This window comes from Elgaria multicarinata, chromosome 7 (assembly GCF_023053635.1).
Source record: "Elgaria multicarinata webbii isolate HBS135686 ecotype San Diego chromosome 7, rElgMul1.1.pri, whole genome shotgun sequence".
Classification (NCBI taxonomy): domain Eukaryota; kingdom Metazoa; phylum Chordata; class Lepidosauria; order Squamata; family Anguidae; genus Elgaria; species Elgaria multicarinata.
Window position 1 is genome coordinate 88,707,583 of NC_086177.1, and position 15,185 is coordinate 88,722,767.

Genomic DNA, 15,185 nt, shown 5'->3' on the forward strand with positions numbered 1-15,185 from the left:
GGAAGTAAGAGGCTGCAGTTGGCATATAGTGACAGAGCAGTGCTGGCACCAGGTTTTTCAGGGCCCTTGGGCAACACAACAGATCCTCCCTCTGGAAAAAAATGCAAGACAGGGACTTGAGCTCTATGGAAGCATGGCACTAATGCTACCTGTTTGCCCCTCACCCTGGCCTGAAATAGCTGATTTTATTATAAAATACACTGTTAATAAACAATGACAACAAAAATTAAAAACAAAAAAAGCACAATAAAATGCATCAGTGTAATGATAATCCACTACAAACCAGAAAAGGCTTGGATAAACAATTACATTTTCAGGAGACATTTAAAACACACATTTTCTGCCCTCTAAACAATATGGGGGGGGGATTACAGAAGATGGGTATCATTTCTGAGAAATCAACCCAACCGCATCATCATCATCATCTCCAGAGGCCACAAAGAGCCCTGTGACACCTTAAAGATTAACAAATGTACTCAGGGATCAGAGTTCCAGTGTGGTCTAGTGTTGGACTGGGGAGACCCATCAGAGGAGGATCATGTACACCACCTTTGACTCCTTGGAGGAAATGGTGGGATGTAAATGTGATGATCATCACTTTGGTTGGGATGGGATAAAGCTGTCAATAGCTACTAGTTCTGATGGCTATATTCTACGACCAGTATCAAAGGCAGAATGCCTAAGTACGCCAGTTGCTGGGGAACATGGGTGGGAGGGTGTTGTTGCACTCATCGTGTTTGTGAGTTTCCTGTGGGCAGCTGGTTGGCTGCTGTGTAAGCAGAATTTTGGAGCAGATCGACCATTGGTCTGATCCAGCAAGGCTCTTCTTATGTTCTTATAAATCTAACAAATAAATAAAACATTCTTGCATTTCTCCCACGCTGTCAAGCCAGGTCTGGGCAAGCGTCTTGGTTTTTATACCTCCTCCTCTCCCACCCATTGCTGGGCCGGGGGAGACGCAGCCTCCCCATCCCCTCTCACAGGCCACTGACAGATGGAACGCGGCGCATCAGCCAGTCAGATGTCGCCTGCTTCTGCCCTGTCACGTGGGTTGCCTGCTCTGCTGCGCCTGCCCGACTCCGCCCCCTTCCCCCCTCCGCGTGACTCCTATCACGTGTGTTTTCTGTTCCGCAGAGCCTGCCGGTCTCCTTCCCCTTCTTCTGCTGCTTCTTCCTCCTGGGGTTTCTCCGCCCGACCCCTGGCTAGGGCCGCTTCCATCCTCCGCCGCCAGCTGCGCGTCCGGAGGTAGGTGGATGGATAGGGTTGACTTCAGCGGGGTGGGATTTCTCTCGCTCGGCGGTGACTGACGGCTGAAGGGGCTTTTTCCCCTCAAAGAAAGCACCTCAACCTTCGGTCAACTCGTGAGTAAGGGAGAGAAATGGCAACACCCAACTGTGGAGAGGGCAGAGGATTTTTGACTGGCCTCTGGCCGCTGCCTGGAGACGGCCCTGATGTTGACATTCGTATTTAGTATGCTCTTTCCCAATCTGGTGTCCTCCAGAGGAGTCGGACTACAACTCCCAGCATCCTGGCTAGGGGATGCCGGGAGTTGTAGTCCAAACCGCCTGGATGGCACCAGGTTGGGGAAAGCTTGCATGTAATAGATCGCCCTTCCCCAATCTCGCCCCCCACCCCGAGTTGGACGTTAACCCCCATCAGCATGGACAGGAATACTGGGAACTGTAGTCCAAAACATCTGGAAGGCACCAGGTTGGGGAAGGCTTGGATGTAGTAAATCATCCTTCCCTAATCTCTCCCCCAAATATATTGGACTTCAATTCCTGTCAGCCCTAGCCAGCATGGCGAATGATAAGGAATGCTGGGAATCGTAATCCAAAACATCTAGAGGGCAAATAGGTTGGGGATGATGGACTCAGTTTTGCTAAGAAGAAGAAAATCACTTATCTCCTAGTCTTAAGAATTTCTTAACACCCCAAGTCAGGGGTGGAGAGCATCAGACTTGGGGGCCAAATTGGAGTCCCAGTCTGACCTTCTGAAGTTCCCCTTCCCCTATCTCCACCCCTTTCCCTGAACCTCTGATCATTTGGTGGTTTCCCAGCTTTTGTACCATGCTTTCTCTATTTTGAAAGTTTGAAATGCCTCTCCCAAGACTTTGTTACTGGTACTAAGAGCTTTAACGTACAATATGCTGGTTTTTTGTTTTTTTTTTGGTAATTTTGGCCCCACGCCTTTTCCCTTCAGCCCTGCCCGCCGCTGGAATGTGCCCCCCAAGAGTCTCTTCACAATTGAAAGAGGTTCCCCACCCCTGATCTAAGGACTGCTTCACATGTTGCACAACTTCAGTAAGGATTGGAGTTAGTGTTAGGAAGAAATGTGCATGTAAATATATTCATGTGTGATCATGGTTATTATTTTTTTGCTGCATGTTCTACACCCCAGGACACATTGATTGGACACAGCTTCCCTTTATGTGTACACTGCATGTCACAGTTGTGGATTGCACGCTGTTTTCTAGACAAAGTGACTTCCATGTGGGAATTGCCAAGCATGTACATCAAGGTGGCCTTTCTAGTTCCCTGAAACTGAGCTGTCAGAAAGACAGAATGGCTTGGTTATACCATGGTTTGGAGGATTGGAAATATGCTGCAGGCTCCGATTTCCTTCTCCACTTCCTCTTTTTTTTTAAGCATAGTTTGCAGTGATATGCAAATCAGGCAAACTATGACTAGTTCTAACTAGACTTTTGAAAGCATTGTTTGGTGAATTGGAACATGACGTCTGAGGTGTACTGCAGAATTCGCTCTTTTCCCCACACTGTGCCAGATAAATGAATGGAAAAGGGATAGCAGCAGCACTACATGAGTCCAGTGCTTGTATGAAGATTCACTGCGAGCCCTCCAAGCCTCCTGCAACTTATCCAGGTTGCTTTTACCCTCCTGCAAACATATTCGAGTTGCTTGTAACACCAGTAACTGAGACAGCGGGACGGTGGGGAGGTAGAATCAACATGGATTGTATTCACACTACAAATATATCTATTTACACTGGTTTAAACATTATGGCTTCATCTTCCAAAAGAGTCCTGTTTTTTGTAGTTGAGGTATTCTCTAGAAGACCTCCTGTTATAGAATTATAGTTCCTTAGGAAAGTAAAATGATAAACTATTTCAATTCTGTAGTGTAAATATGCCCTGGTTGGTATGGAGGCAAAGGAAAGTTACCACCCCCCCCACCCACCCCGGCTGAATAAAAGCATACAGGAAAACAAAATCTGGTGCCTCAACTTCAAGTACTTGCTGCTAGTTAAGATTTTTGTGATCCTTTCAACTCTGACAAAACAGTTGCTAGCATATGCCAGAATTGCATGTTTTATTGCCATATAAAGCCACATCAAACAATTTTAATTATGTATTCTAAATAAGTCTTGCTCTTTTCTTCTGCCCCCCCCCCCAGCGTTTCCCTTCTATCTTCCAAAATCATCAGTGTCACAGTAAAGTGACAAAAATGACAGAGTTCTGGCTGATTTCTGCTCCTGGAGAGAAAACGTGTCAGCAGACCTGGGAGAAGCTATGTGCTGCAACTATAAAAAATAACAATCTCTCTACCAATGCCAAATTTAATATTCCGGATTTAAAGGTATATATCAAAGCTTTTATTCTGTTAAAATGTTTGAGTTGGCTGTTCAAATGTTGCTTTGTACCTTAAATTTAGGGGGCTGGGGATATTTGAACCATGACCTTTATGCCTTTATATATTAAAGGGAATCACTGTAAGTCCTTTCTTTAACTTGTGAATTTGTGGAGTGCAAGCTCCAATTTTCCACAGCAAGAATTAGAACTATCCACTATGGACACAATCCTATGCATATTTCGACAGAAAAAAAGTCCTACAACTCTGCCTTACAGGTTGTAGGACTTTTTTCCATCTAAACTTGCATAGGTTTGCCTTATTTTTTAAAATAATGACAATAATATTGTACTAATTTTATTGCTTTGCTATAAGCCATAGCAAAAACAGAGCAAACATTCCAAGTTGAGCAACAAATTTAGTAGTAGTAGTAGTAATTTATTAATGCTTAGGCCATAGGCCATTCGTATACAAAATAGATACACTATGAAGAAACAACAATATAAAAATACTACAAATAATCACAAACAGATCATACATAATAAAATAATAAAATTCAATACAATTAAAAGCATAATTTGAATGTAAAATTTGTAGTTAGATAAGAGCATCTCCAGCACAGTCAACTGCAATCTCAGTAAAACAAATTTAGCTCACAATGTTCTGCTTGCCAGTACAAAAAAAATCTGTAATATTAGATATTATCTAAGTTGGGTCTTTGGATGTAGCATAACAAGCTTAAAACATACATGTGATACAAAATTGAATATTTTGAAAAGGCTAGAGTTTCAACTTGTATTCCCTTTTTTAATTTCATGGCAAAGAGTGCAGCATAATAAAAGAAAAATGAGTTCTTAGCTCCTACATTACATAGGAACATACTACATAGGAAACTGCCTTCTAGTGGGTCCCACCTGAAACTGCCTTCAGGTGGGACTTTCCCAGTCCCACCTGAAGGGACCAGGGTTTAAACCTCTGACCTTTAACACACAAAACAGGCCTTTCCCGTGAGGCTTACATGTGAGACTAATTTCTTAATGTGTGAAATTAAGCCCTTAGAATTGGTGATAGATTATAAATACAATAATTTCCTTTACATTACATTGCATTTGCTTTACATTATACTGTTTGGGTGGATATCTTTTTGAAGAGCAAAACCATTCTTAGGCTGCCATCCTGTGTATATTTAGAAATAAAGCACTTTGTACTGGGTGTGGACTGGAACTTGCTTGTATCCAAAAATGCATAAGATTGTGCCGTTAGTCTAGTTCTCTCTTGTAGTTTTATGCTTTTTCTATTTTTATCTGAAATAATTCTTATCTTCTTTAGGTTGGCACCCTGGATGTTTTAGTTGGCTTGTCTGATGAGCTGGCTAAGCTGGATTCATTTGTGGAAGGGTAACTACTACTACTGTTAATATTAATATCTATCCAGTATCTAAACGATCATGTTTTCAGTATGGTTGCAATATACAACTCTTAAGTATTATCTGTTAATTGTCCATAGTTTGTTTAACTAACTTAGAGAGCAAGCCTATGGTCCCTGGGAGAGTGCCCCAGGGACCCACTGCCTATTATTTAAGCATTCTGATCCCCCAACCATAGGCGTGCATCCAGGTAATTTTATTTTAATAATTTTTAAAGGCCAACGTTTATTGAATACTCAATCGTAAAGGACATTATTTTCAGCTTGCCTGGCCATGTGGGGGCAGAGGAATGAGGAGATGCTCCTCAAGCCACAGTATTGGTCAGGCTTTGTAGTGATACTGCCTGGAGTAGTGATACTGGCTTACAAGGTGATATTAGCATTTACGGGCCGTCCTCCTGGCCTCTTTGAAGTGTGGCTTGCAGCAGAGAGGCTCCTAGCAGAGTGTTTCCTTTTTGCTCCTGCTGCCAGGAGCAATGGCACACTATCGGAGCAATGGCAGCAGAGCTGACAGTGTTCTGCTGGAGGGCAGCCGGAAGACTGCTCCCACTGCATCTGGATCCCTACTCGATGGCCCCCTCAATTCAGTGCTTATTGCTTGAGACATTAAGGTGTGCCTGGGCACAACTGCCACCCCTATGCCCCCCCCCCACAGCTGCAGCGGAACGAACTGCGTTGTATGTTTCTCAGGGCTGGAGATGCAACTTCAGAGTGAGAGAACAGAGGGTGTTTCAGTGAGGGGAGGGGAGAAACCAGGATATGATAAATCCTATGGCCTCTCCATCCCTGGCCAGTCCCTGCCAGCTAGATGGGCTCAAAGGCGTATCTAAAGGGAAAACATTTTAAAGAACAGCGTAGTGAAAATCACCTCCACCCCTCCTCTCACCCTGCTAGTAGCAACCCAGCAGGGCTTTAGCTATGCAGAAGCCTCTAAGATCAGAGGTTTCTTTCTAAGGGACATTAAGTCAGATCAGACACCACATGTTGTGCTCCTCCTATTGTGTGTTCTGTTAGTTCCAGATATTATCTGGATAATAGCCAGATATTATTTTCCATTGCATCCAAAGTGGCAAATGATAGTTTGCACTATCTAAATTTTTGTATGGCTGTGTTTTGGCTGTCAGAATCTCTAAAAAGATTTTTAACTAATGCACTATACTACGTGATGCAGAGAGATTTGGAATTTTATTTAAATAGCAAGCAATGACAAGGTTGCATGAATGGAGTAAATGTGACAAAACCTAAGAATAATGCCCAGGCTTTAGAAAGGGATGAAGGACAGATATTAATTACAAAGCTCAACGAATTTTATGGACGGCAGTTTGAACAGTATAGTAGTAAACAACTGGTTATCAGTCTGACAAAGTTCAAGTTACTATGATGCAAACTGTGTGTCCTTTTATTGTAGCTCTTTGAACTACTGATAAATTTACTCTAGGGAACGAAAGGTAAATAGGATCTGTTTTCTTCATCCTAATTTTTCCCTTTTCTGGTCTTCAGTGTTGTCAAGAAGGTGGCACAGTATATGGCTGATGTGCTGGAAGACACTAGAGATAAGGTTCAGGAAAACCTTCTGGCCAATGGAGGTAAATGTTATATACAGAGTGCCTAGGTGTTGAAGGGTTAAGCTGGATGTAGAAAATGCTTACCTTTGACTCTTGAAAGTCACAGTTTCTAAGTAATGCCAAGAATTCAAGGCAACCAACCTATAAATGTATATGGTCTCTAAAGAAAGCTTGTTCCTCCTCTAGATACAGTAGTGCCTTCACCACCTTGTTTATAATTTTTATATTCAGTCAATATAATGTATTCTCCGTAGTTCATGTTAAGAGGAACTTTCTCATGTACACTGTTTAAAACATCCTTGAAATAGATAATTCTTTTTGCATAGAAAAGGAATGCAATCATTTATAATAAAACTGATCTAGGCTCTTAAATTTCTGCACCTATAGTATTGTAAAAAAAAAAGAAATTTACAAGGTTATGAAAGTTGTGGTGTTTTTTAAAAACCTCTTATAATATCAATTCAGTTTTGTCCTCACACTCCTTTAAAAAAGGGCAGGGAGCATCGGGAGAGTAAGTGTGCTCATAGATTAATTTGTAAGTATAGAGGAGGCATTATAATGATTAGCTTTTGACTGTTGTGGAATTTCTTATAGCCTGTAGCTATTGATCATAAGCTATATGATTTCTGAAACATGTAACCATTAAGCTTTCCCATGAGATTTCGTTCAGTAAAGAAATCTCACTGATTTGGGTGTCCCATGTCAGTTTGCCAGAATGTGTGATTGCCTGAGGGACCAGGAAACACAACAGGTATTCCTGAACATCAATAAATATACGTAAAGATGTTCAAAATGGATAGAAGTGTAAACACTTCAACAATTCACCAAGGCAATTTCTAAAAGGCATGGTGCCAAAAACTATGCATATCACAGCAGGCCAGAAGAATTTGTTAGGTTGTCCCAAAGTAGATTTTGATTCTTAATTGCCAGCTCTGACTTACCTCATCAGTTTGAGAATCATCTGTTATAGTTAGGTGGTCCAAAGCAATAGACAGCAGGCCTCCTGTACCTTTAAAATTAAGCTGAAAGAAAAAAAATGCTGGGAGCAGCTTCTCCCACCCCTTCAGCACTGACAAGGTAAGGAACACTTTTCAGAATTCCACCTTCTGTACAGTGATTTAAAGCTTAACAGGAGCCCTGTCCTTTCCTCCAATTTATTATAATTGTGTGTATGCACAAAAGTTCATGTGTGAAGAGGAAAATCCAAAGTACCATTCCTTTTAATGTGGTTGCATTGCACTTGCTTCCAGATTTCATTGTTCTAAATATAGCCTTTTCTGGATTTTTAAAGGCAAATGCGTTTATAAAATCTCCTCTTAAGTTTTTGCTTGGTTTGTTGCTATAATATAAATGGCAAGTATAGCAAAGATTGCTGCTTGCATTACCAAGCCCAATGTTTAATCTTTTTGTTTGCAGTTGATTTGGTCACCTACATAACAAGGTTCCAATGGGATATGGCAAAATATCCAATCAAGCAGTCTCTGAAGAATATTTCAGAAATAATTGCCAAGGTAAGTTAGTGTTTTTAAAAGAGTCATGAAGCTGGTATTCTATCTCTTTATTAAATTGAAAGTTTGGTTTTTGTATTGCACACGCTATGTACCGTTAAGTGATTAAAGGATGTCTTTATAGAACTGGGCCAAACAGCTTGGGCACCACATTCAGGCTGCAATCCAGTATACACTTCCATTGAATTTAGTGAGACTTCTGACTCCAACTCCTTGAAAGTTTGCAGGAATGGCCCGGAATTTAATATACAAGTTCCACTTATGTGAAGCCACCACATGCAATACTGCATAACTGTGGGACTTTGCATTTTCATGGAAAAGTGAGAATTTAGCTGTATGTGCAGGAGATGGGGAGAACTTATTTGGAGTTGGAGACACAGCTGAATGTGGCAGGAAAAAAAGATTGCTCAGAGATGCCAGCAATTTTGGCCGCTCTTGCTGAGCGATTCTATGGGTAATGTCTGTAACCCACGCTGGCGTGACAGATGACATGCCAACCCAAAATAACTTAGTGCAGACCATCGGTTCACAAAGTCTCTTATTTGGGGGAAATAACCACTATGATGGGAAAAGATCTGACATATTATATGCGAAGCCATCATTGGTTAAATAAACCATCATGGTTTAACCCATCATGGATTAGTGCATTGTCCAAACCCAGTCTGTATGTCTAAATGGAATGTTGATTCTTTATAAAAATGCATGCTTGAATTATATGCTGCCATCGAGATCTGCCGAGCGAGTCAGGGCATAGTCAGTGTTTCTAGATAGCTCTAGGCCACTGTGGGGCTCTTTACCCCTATTACATAGCATGGGTTCTGAGGATGGCTAACTAACCCCTTGTGGTTGGGGAGAACACCCCCACACCTACCCACACACACTAAGTTAACCTCTCGTGGGTCGCTCCTGAAAGCTATCCACCATGGATTAGCGTGTCGTGCAAACCCATCCATAGGGTCACACTGAAAGATGGTTTAAGATTTGTTAGATTGCTAGGCACAGGACCTTGTCAGTAGCCTCTCCCCCACTAAGGAATTCTTTCTCAAAGGATATGTGTTTGACCCCCATCTCTTATGGTATTTAAAAAGGCTTTGAAAATCCATCTGTTTGAAATGGCTTTTAATTGATGTCTTATTGGTCATGCTGATGTTTTATTGCTGTGGCTCTGGAAGTGTTTTTTTTAAATCCTGGCTAAACTATCTTTTAATGTGTTGTTGTTGTTTGTTTTGGATTTTTAATTTATTTATTTATTTATTTATTACATTTTTATACCACCCAATAGCCAAAGCTCTCTGGGAGGTTCGCAAAAATTAAAACCATAATAAAACAACCAACAGGTTAAAAACACAAATACAAAATACAGTATAAAAAGCACAACCAGGATAAAACCATGCAGCAAAAATGATGTAAGATTAAAATACAGAGTTAGAAGAGTAAAATTTAAGTTAAAATTAAGTGTTAAAATACTGAGAGAATAAAAAGGTCTTAAGCTGGCGACGAAAAGAGTACAGTGTAGGTGCCAGACGGACCTCTCTGTGGAGCTCATTCCACAGCTGGGGTGCCAGAGCAGAGAAATTTTAGAAGCTTTGTTTACAATACTGTATTTTCATTTTTATACTTATATTTTCTTGGTCTGGAAAGGTGGCTTATAAATATTTTAATAGATAAAAAATGTTAGAAATGTTGACACGTGCTCTCCTAAATTATTCATCTCTACCACTGCTGAATTATAACCTCTGAGAGTGAATGTAAAACATGTTGATCTATATACATTAGCAAAAGCCTAACTGATCTTATTAAACGTACTTGAATGGATGAAGCAAAATCCCATAGGAATCTGTGGGAGAAATTTACAAGGCTGCATTTGGAAAGACTAAGGTTGAACAGAGTAAAGTCCCGTTTCCTGACACGCCATCACCAGAGTCACCAGTATTTGAGAAAGGACAGATTTTGTCACTTCTCCAATTGTGTCCCTGATTGCAGACTCTAAGTTGGAAACATTTTACTTGTGGAGAAAAGTCAATATGCCTGTCATATTGACAAAAGTGTTGTTAGCTGCTGACACCACTTACCATAATTCAGGTGATTAAAATTGTCTTATTACCAGTAACTGTTTCTGTGGTATAGTGACTGCATTGTAGTTCTTGTCAGAATTTTCCAAAACAAGTTTATGTACTCATTTACTTCTTGGATGTGGGATGAAATTGTTTCTTTGTCAAAGGATTTTTGAAAAACTGAACATCAGGGTTGATAGTTAATCATGGTTATTTTTTCATGCTTTTGGCCTTCAAAAAAGAAAAACAAAAAACAGATAAAATCCAGAACTGTAAAAGCATACAACAGTTTACGACACAGATCAATGAAAGCATTGAACTGGCATTTTTAGGCATTGAAAAATTGCCTCTTGTCAACACTAAGAAGGAAATAAAACTTGGAAAGGTCTGATAGTAGACTCACCTCTCATCAGTCTTGCATGCTGTAGATATATTTATAGAGAGAGAATATTTGAAGTGGTGGAATTATTATTGATCACAGATATTCAGGGAAATGAATGCAGCCTGGCAGAAAGATGGCCTAGAAATCCTAAAGTGTTCACTGTCTGCATAGTACATCACAAGGCAACAGTTGGGTGACCATGTGAAAAGGAGGACAGAGCTCCTGTTTCTTTAAAAGTTTAATAGAAAAGGGAAATTCAGCAGGTGTCATTTGTATATATGGGGAACCTGATGAAATTCCCTATTCATCACAACATTTAAAGTGCAGGAGCTATACTAGAGTGACCAGATTTAAAAGAGGGCAGGGCACCTGCAGCTTTAACTGTTGTGATGAAGAGGGAATTTCACCAGGTTCTCCATATATACAAATGACACCTGCAAAAATTCCCTTTTCAATACAACTGTTAAAGATACAGGAGCCCTGTCTTCCTTTTCCTATGGTCACCCTAGGCAACAGCAGATGGACAGCAAAAATACATTTGTAAGCCAGAAACTAAATGCAGTCCAGGGGGCACTTTGTATTCTAGGATAGACTTCCCCAACCCAGTGCCTGACCTAACCCTCCTAATGCGTTGGACTACAACTACCATTATGCTAGGTCAGGATGATGGGAGTTGTAGTCCAACATATCTGGAGGACACTGGATTGGCAAACTGCTCCAGAGTTTTCTGACTGCATACAGATGTACGTAAATTCAGTGATGAGCCTGCTGTGGCTTCTCATCAGGGTCAGGGGGAACCCTTTTTCCTATTTTGAGAAGCCAATTTTGCATATTGCTAATTAGCTTGCCCTTGTCTCAGTCAGAAAGTCATGAGGCATAGGAGTGATATGTGTGTCCATGTGTGTGTGTTTTGCCATTCTTAATTAACTAAGAATTGAATCATAGACTATTTTATTGTTAAAATACAGAAAGAGTTATGCTAAGGGAACCTTTTCAGAAATCCCAGTAGATCTAGGTAAGTTGTACTGGGAAATCCCCAGTGGATCACTGTGATTGGGTTCACACAACATGTTAACCCACGGTGGCTTATTTTTCAGAACAACCCATAACAGGTTAGTGTGTTGGCTGTGGGATGTTCCCTGCCCCCACCCACCCCGGTGGGTTATTTATTATTATTATTATTATTATTTATTTATTTATTTATTTATTTATTTATATAGCACCATCAATGTACATGGTGCTGTACAGAGTAAAACAGTAAATAGCAAGACCCTGCCGCATAGGCTTACATTCTAATAAAATCATAATAAAACAATAAGGAGGGGAAGAGAATGCAAACAGGCACAGGGTAGGGTAAGCAGGCACTGGCCACCCTGAGAAGCCAAGATCTGCAGTAAGAGTTATTTTAGCTATGGTGAGTTAGTGTGTTCTCTGTTGTGCAGTATGTGTTATGGATATCGCCTACGGAGCTGCTTGACAAGTGCAGCCAAAAACGTTGTTACCACTCTGCTCCTCTCAAATGATCTCTAATCCTGTTGCAAAGGAGGCTGGAATATCTGCTTGGGTGGGTGGGTGGGAGGACTACAGGAGGAGGAGGAGGAGGAGGAGTGGGGGGGTGAGGGGATGAAATAATCTACTCTGTGTAGCTTGTTTGTCTGATAGGAGCACAGCAGATTGTTTGCCTTACCACCTACCCACCGTAGCTTGACACCCACCATAAGTTAGTATGATGTGTGAACCCAGACTATGAATGCTTGTTCTCTGGCAGCAGAGGCAGCCTTGGCTTCTAGCTACAAAGAATATTGCATTATGTAGCTGCAAGGATGAGGTCTAAGGAAGGGGTTTCTCTTCCCTAAGGCAATAATGCATGAATGTATTTCTCTGCCAAGTGACCCGTCCTCCTTCATCAGAACTCTGTAATGATTATTACCTGTAACATGAAGAGTTATGGTCAACCCTTCCCCTGTTATTGTATTGAATTCTTCACCCCTGCTTCAATCTTTCATGCCTGCCGCATTGTGCTGAAGTGGCTGTAGCTTCAAAACTTAAGACAGCCCTTCAGCGGTTGATTCATCCTATATAAATAACTTGTTATTTTATACGGTAAATGCTATGTTGCAGTCTATACACAAAACCGGTGCTAACAGTGGGGGCTGTGAGCCAGGAAGTCACTATTTACTAAGTTACTATAAATGAAATAAATAAATAATACTAGATCAGGGGTGGGGAAACTCAGGCCCAGGGACCAAATCAAGCCCATCTGGGGTCACAGTCTGTCCCTCCAGGGTTCCCCAGGGGGCCAAGACCCCTTCCTTTGCCTTTCTCCCCAACTACCAGTCGTCTGGTGGTTTCTTAGCTTTTGCGCATCCCCCCGCCCCTTTCTAAAAGGTTGAAATGCCTCTCCTAAGGCTTAGCTACTGGCAGTAAGAGATTTAAGTTACAATATGCTGGCATTTTGGCTCCACCCACCTCAGATCTTTGCTCACAAAAGCAGGAACACCCTTGGCATTATAAAAGCAAGACTACAGACATTAGAATATGACTTATATATTTGTTTTGATTCGTAAAACAAAAAAGTTTCTTAGGGAATCTGAGTCAATTAGTCCATGAAAAGAAGTTTGAGAATCATTACTCTATAAACAAGAGAAGAAGGATTTATTGGAATGGGCAACATTTTGCTATGGTGCAAACACATAATCTTTTTTTCCTGATGTCTCTTGTTGGAATATTGTGAAATGTAACTTGTGTTTCAATTTATGTTCCTTGTCCTCATGTTCTTGAAAATTTTAAAATGTGAAGGCAGAAATTCAGAAGATGGAGTGAAATAAATGCTAGCTAAATGTGAAGTTCTAGAGAAAAATATGTGTTCTATGTGGCTCTAATGTCACTTGTTTCCTGTATCGAGGAAATATTATTGAAAATAAAATAGTTTAGACTATGCATGTTTAAACAGAAAAAGGCCCATGGCTCACTGGTGAATGCTAGGAGTTGTTGGACTTGTTTCTCTCTAAACAAGTGTAGGATTGCACCCTTACTTAATATGAAAGAGTTAGTTTATTTATATAAAAATGTATCCAGCCCTTTTTTTCTGAGAAATTGGACCTTAAGGCAACTAGCAATCAAAATAGAACAGTGTAAAACCAACTGGAACAAACCACATGTGGTTAGTACAATATCAAAGAAATCCAATAGCAACAAAATCCTAACAGAAACAAAACTAAATGATAACTCAATAAATAAAAGCCCATTGAAAAGAACATTCTTACCTCCTTATGAAAGACAGGGAGAGAGGGGCTCAGCTGGATTCCCTGAAGCAAAATGTTCCAGAGCCCAAGTTCTGTTACGGAGAAGGCTCTCTTCCACATACTTACCCACCTTGCCCTTTTTAGGGGTGGGACATGGAGAAGGATCTCCCGCTATTAATCACACAGTGTGGGTAAGATCATATGGAATCACAGAATCATAGAATAGTAGAGTTGCAAGGGACCTATAAGGCCATCGAGTCCAACCCCCTGCTCAATGCAGGAAGAAGTGGTCTTTGAGACATCCTGATCCCAAACCGTTTAGAGCTGTAAAGGTTCACATAGGCACTCTGAACTGAGCGTGGAAACGTATTGTGAGCCTGTGTAAAGGGTACAAATTGGTGTGTTAAATTATCACCAGCCCTGGCCTATGTCAGCAACCTAGTTTACTGCATTCTGTATGACATTTCTTACCACTGTCCAAAGTGGCAAGAAGTAGCAATCCTGTGTCCTGTGGTTATTGAACCTTCCTCTTCTTCTCCAGCCTGCCTACCTGCACTGTAGCTAAAACTAGTCCTCTATCCACCATTTCTCCTCCACAGTAAGCTAAGAGAGAAAATCAAGCAATCCTTCTCTTCACCCCACCCCACAAAGCTCTAGGTGGAAAACATCCGGGGTGTTTTCCACCTAGAGCTTTGGAGATGGGTGGAAATAACTGCTAATCACGAGAAGGATGTGAGGCTATCCCCTTCAGCTGCAGGGTGACTGGCAACTGCACTCACTAGGAAGGAACTGATCTAGCTCCTGTGGATTAACTGCCTAAATAAATCATCACCTCTAATCAATGGTACCATTGTGTTGTGGAAGGACACTGAATAAAATAGATGAGAGGGGAAGGGAAGATAACATGCCATTTGTGGATAGCACAGTTACAGCCTTCCTTGGGTGTGGGTAGTATAGTTCTGGCCTTCTCTGGGTGGTCATGATGGCCTACTGATTGCCTTTCTTATATTTGGCCACTTCTCAGTTCTTGGCAGTAATTTCCCCAGATGATTCACAGCCTCAGAACAATAAGTCTATGAATATTTCTGTCTTATGAATAAATACTATTTTTTTCTCTTGTGTTCAGCTGTATTTCCAGTTCTTCCGTTTCAGGAAACTCATGGGAGTTACCTTTCTCTTTCACCATAAGTGCTCTTTAGTTGTGCAGCACTTCATTAACTACCCTGTAAGAAGTACTTGTGCAGTATCGCAGCTTTGGGCTACAGGGGGCCGCACATGTGCACACATACACTCACAAACACATTTGCAAGCCTGGAGTTGAAAGATAAGGGAGGGTTTTCTCCTGCTAGCACTAGCAAAGAAACCTCTTATTTCATTTCATTTATTATATTTCTATACAGCCCTATAGCTGAAGCTCTC

At 41.1% G+C, this 15,185-nt stretch overlaps 1 protein-coding gene across 3 annotated transcripts in view; it reads left to right on the forward strand.

Moving 5' to 3' along the window:
* Positions 1-1,133: 1,133 nt before the first annotated feature.
* The window catches only part of ATP6V1C1 (ATPase H+ transporting V1 subunit C1), a 32,627-nt gene continuing 18,575 nt past the window's right edge, over positions 1,134-15,185 (forward strand). Inside the window, exons 1-5 of one of the 3 annotated variants that reach the window (XM_063131008.1) lie at positions 1,134-1,249; positions 3,414-3,596; positions 4,917-4,984; positions 6,513-6,598; positions 7,994-8,088. In XM_063131008.1, the coding sequence (XP_062987078.1) occupies positions 3,465-3,596; positions 4,917-4,984; positions 6,513-6,598; positions 7,994-8,088 (381 nt within the window). In that variant the 5' untranslated portion in view covers positions 1,134-1,249; positions 3,414-3,464. Of the gene's footprint in view, positions 1,250-2,400; positions 2,511-3,413; positions 3,597-4,916; positions 4,985-6,512; positions 6,599-7,993; positions 8,089-15,185 lie in introns of those variants that run through there. The other 2 variants (XM_063131009.1, XM_063131007.1) reach the window with 2 other exon arrangements.